The sequence below is a fragment of the Mya arenaria genome, chromosome 3 (genome assembly GCF_026914265.1).
Source record: "Mya arenaria isolate MELC-2E11 chromosome 3, ASM2691426v1".
Classification (NCBI taxonomy): Eukaryota; Metazoa; Mollusca; class Bivalvia; order Myida; family Myidae; genus Mya; species Mya arenaria.
The window spans coordinates 56399541-56409788 of NC_069124.1; the positions used below are offsets into that span (position 1 = coordinate 56399541).

The 10248-nt window shown below is 36.5% G+C and overlaps 1 protein-coding gene across 1 annotated transcript in view; it reads right to left on the reverse strand.

Annotated features, from left to right (window-relative positions):
- LOC128227783 (extracellular matrix protein 3-like) overlaps positions 1-6307 on the reverse strand; it is an 86739-nt gene extending 80432 nt beyond the window's left edge. The window contains exon 1 of the mRNA XM_052938632.1: positions 1240-6307. Within this exon, the coding sequence (XP_052794592.1) occupies positions 1240-6166 (4927 nt within the window). The 5' untranslated portion in view covers positions 6167-6307. The remainder of the gene's footprint in view (positions 1-1239) is intronic.
- Between the last annotated feature and the right edge of the window lie 3941 nt (positions 6308-10248).

A 10248-nucleotide genomic window follows, 5' to 3' on the forward strand; every position in this document is an offset into this window, starting at 1 on the left:
TTAAAACATCATCAATATTCTTTTAATGAAATCCCAACAAAATGGCTACCAGTAGCTTTGATTTGAAATTGGCTCCCAAATGCTGAGATTTAATTGGTCCTTGGTACAATCAGATAAGATCAGGCTTATCATGCATGTTGTAAAATTGGAAAGGAAATGGCAAAGAATTTGGTAGTCATTACAAGAAACTTAAGGAATAATAATTCTATAAATGTTGTAATTACATGCAATTGATTCTTGCCTATAAGTAAAATGTGTTCTTTTGATTACACAATAAATAAGAAATTATAATATATTTTTGATTTTTAATATGATCTTTCTTTTTATTTCATTATTTTTTATTTTGAAGGTATATTGATCAATAATAAAATGCTTATTTACTGGTTGATTTATTCATTCATTCATATTCTTGTATTTATGTGTGTATTTCATAAATGTTATTTTGAGAAGGGCATAATTCACATTAATATAAAAAAAGTAAAAGATTCATTTCTTAACAAAAAGACGCACTTAAAACGCACTTACTGGTGGTCAGAAAAATATCAAAATGAAAGACGCACTTAAAACGCACTTATTGGTGGTAAAAAAAGAAACAAAATAAAAGACGCACTTTTCCCTTAAAAGATCCACTTAAAACGCACTCTGCTGAAAACAAAAACCTAAAAGATTCACTTTTAACGCACTTCTGTATAAAAAGCGCACTTACTGACAGAAAAAATACACTTAAACGCACTTCTGTTGGAAAAGACGCACTTATTCACACAAAAAACGCAGAAAAAATATACTTATTTAGAAAAGAAACACTTATTACGCAGTTATTCATAAAAATACGCAGAATAAATACACTTTTTCAGAAAAACGCAGGAAAAATACACTTTTTAGTGCGTTTTAAGCGCATTTTGGTAAAAAGTGTATTTTTTTTTGAGAAGGGTATACAGTTCAATGGCAAAAATGACTGAAAAATAGACTTCTGTAAGACAATCTGATTGTTATTAACTGATTATCAATCAGGGCTTACTTGTTTGATGTTTTAGAGGAAAAAATATGCATAGTATAGGGTTTATTTATTGATTTATTATCCTAAAACTGTCCATTTTCCAGTTTTTAATAAAGCCCAATGCCCCAGAACCCCTAGCACAATAATGTATCTACATGAATAGAGCTAGCTATGCCGCTGAAAGGAAATGGATGTATGTGTCAAATGCATGCATGTGTCATAACATGGATTTGACAATTTACCTTGTGTCCACATGGCAATAGCTCCACCTCCCTGTGCAGTGTTTTGCAAGAACCCATGTTGTGGTCCGACAGTCAACATGTATCGTAGTGCATCATCTGGGCTGTCATAGTCTTGGCTTTTTAGATTTCTGTTAGTTATGTGAAACCCTAAACCATTGGTTAAGTTGGTCAAGAAGTTAGACCCTGTGTTGACCACTACTCTAGGGGCTCCACTGCTCATGGGTATTATTTCTATGTCCATTTCCTGGGGTGTACGGAGAGGCATGTCAGACCCTGGTATGTAAAAATGTTGGTGTAAGCCATCAGAGACGGTAAATATTAAACTGTCTGAAAATGTTTCACTTCCATCATGCTGGTAAGATATGAGGCCCTTCTTAAGGTCACTTTGAGAGAACCTTGTCACTATTCTAGAGAGGTTGTACAGCAGATTTCCATGTAAAGGCACTTGTGTTATGGTAAAAACCACATCTTCATCAGCAGTGTCCACATCAAAGACCCTGAGTTCCAGTGGCGTTAGTATTTTATTTGTTCCTTCTTTTAGTCTAAGAGTTGTAACCATGACAACAGGTAAATTATTGTCCTGTCCACTGATTGAAATTCGTAAAGTTTTGGCCATTGGTTTTTTATCATCACTTACTTCTACTTCAAAGACGTCAAACTTAACTTCATCTTCATTCCGGTGAACATATCTTACTTTGTTAGAATCTAAATATTGGAACAAGAAGTTGGAAAGTTTTTCACCACTCTGATCAACATATTCTAAATGGCCATGTTTTGGTGGAACAGTAATGTTGAAAAGTAGTTCCTCAGATACTTTTATCTCAGAGTTAGTCAGAATAGCCCTAGTTAATGTTACACCTCCATCGTTTTGCAGAAATAGAGCTGTATTAAAAACATCAGGTTGAAGCAGGTTAATGCCTTTAAATGTCACATAGAAATATCTGTTAATAAGTGAGTTCAAACCATCTGTCACATCAAACTTGATCAAGTCTAATTTCATTTTTTTGCCAAAATGGATATATTCCACAAGATTGTTATCAATGTCTGTCTGTGTGAAGTTAGACCCATAAATCAGGTTCACTTTTGTATTTTGGACAGTTTTTGTCAGGACACCATATTGTGGAATCTTTTTGATTATAAATGTAAGGTTACTGACCAAAGAGTCAACATCCACAGCCTTCAGCATTTCATTTGTGATAGTCTTTTTGTCTCCCAAGCTCTCTATTTCAAGTCCATTGTTTACAGCAAGTCTCGGCGGCTCATCATCAATTAGAAATATAGTTATTGAGACAGTCCTTGTGACATTGTGAATACCGTCTGACAGAACAAACACAAACACATCATTAGTAGTCTCAGAGCCATCATGTTCATACACAATCGTAGAAAATTCTTTGATTTTGTCAAGAGTGAAATTTTGTACTTGGACTTCACCAGTTAGGGATTGCTGTACAATTTTACCATGTTTAGGAGGAGTGACAATAAGAACATTCAACTCATCAGCAGGTTCATCTTTATCAGTCACCTCTAGTATTGCAGCATCTATTCTTATGTCCATGCCTTCAGAGCCAATGAATTCCCTCACAATTACTCCAGGAACTTCATCATTTGCTGGAAGTATAGCAATAGATATTTTCTTGTCACCACTAAGGTTTCTCCCATCTGAACATTTTATATAGAACTGATCACTTCTTGGTTCTATACCTTTGTGAACATTCTGTACATAAAATATGTCACCATTCCTGATATTATCTACATTAAATGCTGATATGGGTAATCCAGCCCTTGAACCTGGTGATTTATTTTCAAGAAATCCATTTTTAGGTTGTTCTGTTATCATACACATTATAGTACCTTCTTCTGAGTCAATATCATTAACATCAATATGTTCCCTTCGTAGTTGTACAGTTCTTCCTTCAGCAACCTCTATATCATCATGTGTAATGATTTCAGGCAGTTGATTGTTTACTGGTTGAATTTCAAAAACTAATTCAATTCTTTCAAGTATGGACCCATCTTTTAGTAAAACATTTGACGTACCAAGAACTACAAGCTTGATTCTGTCCTCCGCTTTACTTCTTCCAATATCTGAGCCAGTATGTGTGTAAGTAATCTTTCTGTTTAAAATGTCATTTTGTGTGAAATAACTGCTTCCTTGCCCGTTTAATAATATTGAACCGAACAATGGGTACTTTTGAATAGAATACACAATATCTCTTGGGTTGAGGGATGTATCATATATTTTAAAATGTTCAGGACTTAAAATAACTGTACCATTTTCATTCACTATATGATAGATAGTAAGTTTACCATTATCAGCAACAGAATTTCTTTGGAAGAGTACTTCACTTCTTTTAACAATGTTTACATAGAATGTCACAGGAATGAAATGTATACCATCAGATATTTCTACCATGAACATATCTTTGAAACTTTCATCATGTTCTTGATTTCTGTACACAATTTTACCCATTTCAATGTCAAAAGGGGAAAAGGTTTTATCTGTTTCAATTACAGTTCCATTGTTATACAAAATACCAAACTGTGGAAGTTTACTCATGATGATAACAATATTCTGTGGGTCAGTATCTTTGACAAATAACATCTGTGGAGTTATCACAATTTCACCATTTACAACAACCTCAGCTCCAGTGTTAATAACCACTGGTGGAACACTATTCACTGGCTTAATAATAATGGTGAACACCTGATTTGTCAGAATGTTTTCAGACTGGTCTTCAACATTAAAGTCAAATTGCAGTGTTCTTTTTGCAAGTCCAAGTCCTGTTGCTGGTGGTAGGTAGCAAACTTTGTGTTGGTTTATGTCAGCTTGGCTAAATTGTGTAAGATTTCTGTCAGAGTTATCGCAATAAGCAACTGTACCAGCTTCTAACGGCCCATAATCATACGTATCATACGGCTGCCTTTTTATGGTGTACATAATTGTCCGGTCATTTGTGTCATCGTCAGTAAATCTTAAATTTTTCTTGTTAAAGGGTGTACATCCATTTCCAGTGACATCTAATTCAAGCTTTGTGTTTGGATACAAATAAGGTGGTATCTCATCAATTGGCTGTATTCTAACATGGATTTCATGAACAGGGGACTTATTTGGTGGTATACCCTTATCTATTATTTTAAATCTGATTCTGTCATCCATAAAAGCTTCATTAGATTGAGATCCTGCATGCTTATAAAACATTTTTCCTTTCAAAATATCCAGCTGAGTAAAGTTGTATACTATTTGCACATAAAATCCATTATGAAAATGCCATTCATTTGTATCTGATGGTTTTTCTGGCTGCTTTTTTATGATCAATCCTCGACTTGAATAGGGCGGTTCAAGAACAAAGATGACATCACTGTCATCAGTGTCAGTGTCCGAAGCTGACAAATCTAAAGATGAAATCAATGCTATGTCATTTTTCTGGATATCAAGACCTTTGTTAACAGTCAAGATAGGAGATTTGTCGTCTTTTGGATAAATGGTTACTGGAAATAAAAATGTAATCACATTTTGTCCATCAGAAAGCTGGAAGACTATATTGTCACTGAGTGAATCACTGTCATCATGATGATAAACCACTAGTCCATGTTTTAGATCCTCAGGTGTGAAATAATTTCTCCCAGCTGGGAGAGTCAAGTGACCATGCCGCAATCCATCAATGTGATATATTCTGACACTTTCTAAGTTACCCACATGAGAGATTTCAAGCATATCTGGGCTTATAATTGGTCTTGATTGACCTTCAATTAAGAACATGCCCATATTTTCAGTAACAACAGGTGCATTTGTACTCATTGGTTCAACAACAATCATCAATGGCAATGAATCTGAGGCCAGGCCCTCTGGGTCCACAATAGAAATCCATATCTGAAAAATTCTCTTGATGTTTGAATCAAATTTTGTTGGCTTATAAGCAATTTTGAGATCATTAACTTCATACTGAAAGAAGTGGTTAATTGGTTCATCTGCATTATCCGTATTAATGATAATTCCTTCACCGGGGCCTAGTGGTTGAGAAATGTTAAACATAAGTTTGTCCGACTGTGTCTGTCCATCAGTAGCTGACAAAATGTCAACAGTGATTGGTGTAAGGATGGACTGGCTGACTGAATCCATTATGAATTTGGCTTTATCGCTGGGTTCCGGTGGAGTGTTGTCTCTACCAGAGGATATCAGTACTTCCAACTGAAAATATTCATCCTTTACAAGTTCTCCAAGTTTTGTCAGAAGTTTTACCTGCATAGGAATATTGTCATGTTTCGGTACACTTTTATGTGCATAGTATCTATACCTTATATCAGAAGTCAAAAATTCTTCACAGTCAATGTTAGATAAGGTTTTGTTCAGCAACTCACCAAATTGAGGTAGTCCAAGAGATTGTGGTAAAACACTAATGAAGCATGAATTAATGCTTTCGTCAAATGAAAACTGAAGTGCTGATGAATCTATTGGTGAGCTGACATCAGAATAGCTATTTACTTGTACCGCAACATTTTTGGTAACAATCTCATATGGTTTTTCAATGATATTGAACTGAATGACAAACTGAGTGATAAATGTCTCATTCTGTGAATTGTATTGAAGCAATGTAAGAAATTTGTCAACACCATATATCCTCCCATAGTGAATGTAAGTTAAATCTCCAGTACTAAATCTGCAAGGAAATTCAGATTTGCTTAGTTGTCCTGCACTGTATGGCAAATTGTCTCGTTTCACAATATTCAAAGAGCACGAGTCCCCGTGCTTAACATGTATATTCAAGTCCTTTAAGGGGTTTAAAGTTACACTACGGCCAAAAGGAACATCCACTTGCCTATTAACACGAATTATCTCACTTTTGTGTAGTCTACATTCCACAAGTAACAAACCGAGTATCACAATGAATGAAATCTTGATCACAACTGTCAATTGTAATCCACCCATGATTTCTCCATTACGAATAACATCTGATGTGTATAATCATTTCAATCTAATTCTTTAACATGTTATTAATCAAAATAAACAATCACTGTCTGTTGTTAACACGTATCCTACCATAAAACATCAGTAGTTTCGCACTGTATAATGCAGCATCCTCTCGGCTACTTTCATCTTTAAACTGCGACCGATTAACCGCGCAATGATATTAGATGAATAATTATTAAGCACGTGCGTATGATAATACTGCAGAAGAAAAAGAGAAGTTTATCTGAATGGAAATATAACTGTTTTGTTATGGTATATTTATTGAAATATTGTACAAATAAACCTGATATACCAAATATATTAAGGTATATTAGTCTAGAACTATCTTTTACAACTGGCCAATGAGTGTAGCCCATTCACTACAGGGTGTTGCAAAAATATTTGGCATACTTTTAACGGACAACATTTGGACATTTTATTATAGCTCAATTTATTATTTTTTCCCTCTTTAATTGTTTTTACATTTGTATTCAATGCTCTTTTCTCTTGATTTATGTGAGTCATTTTAATATGTTTTGCCCGAACAAAGTATCAAAACCATGCCTCTAGGGAAGTATGTTGCCTACATGTAGATGTTGTAGACAGATGAGGGCATGCCACAGTTTGCAGGCCCCGTAAGGACTATGGATGAGGTTTAAGGGACAAGATAAGCCCTGAACGAATATATTATGGCCAGGTTGCGGCCGAACAATCGTATGCGCGAGTTTCCAAAACCCTTACAGGTACGGCATCCGCATTTACGGACCATTGGTGTAAATGCTCAAGCCCCAATTTCTCGAAACTTCTTAAGTCCCTTATAACAGGATTTAGCTAATTCCACTATTTCTCTTTGTCTATAATTCGCGTAATATAAACATCATTTAAAGTTAGTCAACCTTAAATAGATATTTCTTTTATGGATATCACAAATAACCATATTTCATTTACCAAAATCACATTTTAGTATGTGTTTTGACTATTTGAAATAAGCTACTTAAGCCTGTTAAGCTTAAGAAGTTTCGAGAAATCGGGGCCTGGCATTTACAGGTTTTTAAGAATCTACCGTACAAATCATGTGAGAACCCGACTTACACCGGTATGCATGGGCATCACAGAAGGGTAATATGAACAAATTCATACCGAATTCCCATTGGACTCGGGCTATCGGCCCGGAACCAGCAGGAAGCTATTTTCTTACGATAAGTACGGGTACCGTGAGAGCTACGAGTATGTAACACCCGTATGTCCAGATTCTCGAAAAAGAAACATGGTCGGAATTAGATGTCATAACATTAAGACTCCGTATGGGAGCCGTAACAGAAATATGATTTACTATAGGTCGTGCTGTGCTTCGTCCCCGTAAAGGACCCATACGACTGTCTGCGGCCCTTCTACTGACCAAAAGAACATGTCTGAAATTAGTGCATGCACTTTACATTAAAATTTGTTCAACTGTGGAGGCCCGAACAGATTTTCTCAGGTATCGGTTTGATTTCATCTACATTAAAATAATACAGCAGGGGGAATTATCCAGGATAATAAGTGCTGTTTATTCTAAACAAAATTGCATCCCTTTAAAGTAGAGACTGAAGATGTAAAATATGTTTTCCATTACATATATCAACTGTAAGTCGTGAGCATGATGCCGTGACGCAATGTTTATATACATGGTATTAGTATATACATTATGTATGTATGTGTTTATTATTATTATTATTATTATTATTATTATTATTATTATTATTATTATTATTATTATTATTATTATTATTATTATTATTATTTAATGAATATGTGTCAGATACGACCGAACGCCTATAAGATGAATTTACTGACCACGGCCATGCTCTCCGGAAACAAAAAAAGTCACGCCGACGACGCCGGACAAAGTAATAAGTACGTGTCTACCATGCTTTGCAGCCGATACAAAAGGTCAGATCCGGTCAAATCTTATTCCACGAGTAGTTGCCGATTGGCTGAACGACCATTGCTGCTTATCGTAGGAGTATCATCCGATCATCAGCAGAGTGTTGGAAATTGGTGGCCAACGCGTGCGCGAATGGCAGCAACTGATCGACAACTTCTCGATAAGCAACAACTACATGGTAGCATAATGGCATCGTCCACTGAAGTATGTGAGCCACAACGACATATGAGCTGAGAGATACCACCAGTATTGCTATTTACCTTGCTGTCGGTTTCAACTGACTTGAAAAATACTTAACAATTACTTAAAACGACGCGTATGTCGCCAATTGCTACCCAGATGAGCCATGTGCCGAAGGGCAAGATAACACCAGCAACGTAATTTGCATTGTCTCAACTGACTCTAGAATTCTCAACAAATTCTGAGGCAATGTGCTTGTCGTCAATTGTCCATCCGGTACAAATAGATAATCTTTTATCGTCATTTGTTGTCTCTGGGCTTCGGCCGCGTCCCTAGTCGATTCCTCCACCCCCGACGGCACCAAGAAGGGTTTCATCCTATGAGTCATCGTCATCCTGCGAAGTTCGACTCCCATCCCGGTATCGTGGCTCGTCGCCTGTAAGAGTAATCGGTCGTGTATCCTGAGCCCGGTTTACCGGCCGCCCACGAGCAGCGCCGATGCGCACTATTTAATTACTTCCCTCGTCATATTCATATACGCTGTCATCAACGATCAGTTTATCGAAGCTAAGCCTTGCGAACCTCCCATCATTGCGCTCTGCCACCAAACGTTTTGAAAGTTCTCGCCTATGGCGCATTACACGTTCTGTGTAGTCCTCGTGCACAGCGTATCCTGAGCCTCGATTGAGTAAAGTTCCTTGTTCAAAATGGTATCTTTGTCCTTGTACTTGCCGAACTTCACAATAATACTACACTTATTTCTATCCTTCCCTTTCACCCTATGAGCCCTTTCAATCTCAGTATTTTCAAGCTCAGGCAAAGATAAATCATTTTTGATAAAGTTTCTGACTTTGCTTTCGCTCGTTTCCCAATTTTCATTCATGTCGCCGTCGATACCAATAAAACGAAGATTATTCCTGCGTGAGGCCCCTTCAACATTATCCACTTTTATTATCAAGTTCTTCAGAATTGATTTCATTTCTAAATTTTCAGTTTTCAAGAATTCATTTTTCTGTAAATTACTGATTGTGCTATTTATATCGTCAATTTTACTGTTTATAGACATCAAATCACTTCTCACCTCTGTTTTCATGGAACCTAGGAAAGACATAACATCCTCATTATCACTTCCCGCCGTGGCCTGACGGGCCTTGCGCGCTGGCTCCTTACCCCGACCCCTCAGTGGCGAGAGGTCATAATCCTGGCTACGGATGCGAACGAGAGTGTGCTCTGTCGAGTAGCCCGCTTTGACCCTGGGGCAGGCCCTGGTGTAGGTCCCGGATTGAGTTCCACGTCTCCACCCACCACAATTAGTATTGACCACGCCAAAAAAGTCTTAATAATCCACTACAAAAGTGACACTCTTATTCAAAATCAATACATACAAACATAATTTTTGAGTGATAAACCTTTAACTATTTACTAAATAATGCATTTATGGAAAATATTATATACTGATTACAAGATTGTAACCGTCTATTTTATAGTTGAAAACGCAAATATATTAAATGATTGGTGAATGCTAAAAGATTTAGTGTGATCTACTATAGTCTCATAAGGAAGATATACCATGTTTTCTGCACCTTTCTTTCAAATTAAACTAGGTATCCTTCATAAAAACCTTTGTTGTCGACATATATTCATCCTTTTTGGTTTATCAAAACATTTGTATTAATTGTGGTAAATTTTATTTGGGGTAAGAGTGCATCTTTAACTTTTGCGCCAAAATACCACGTGACTACAGAAAGGGCGGAGCTGGTGGGTCAACTTAAAATCCTTTTTTTAATTCAAAGAAAGAACACGAGATTAAAAATTGCCCATAGCATTCACGATATTAGGCCGTTTTGACTTAATTGTACTGGTAATTTCTGGCTCAAAACCACAGTTATCTGCCCCCGTTGACCGCTCAAAACCACAGTTATCTGCCCCCGTTGACCAAGATCCGGATGTAGAT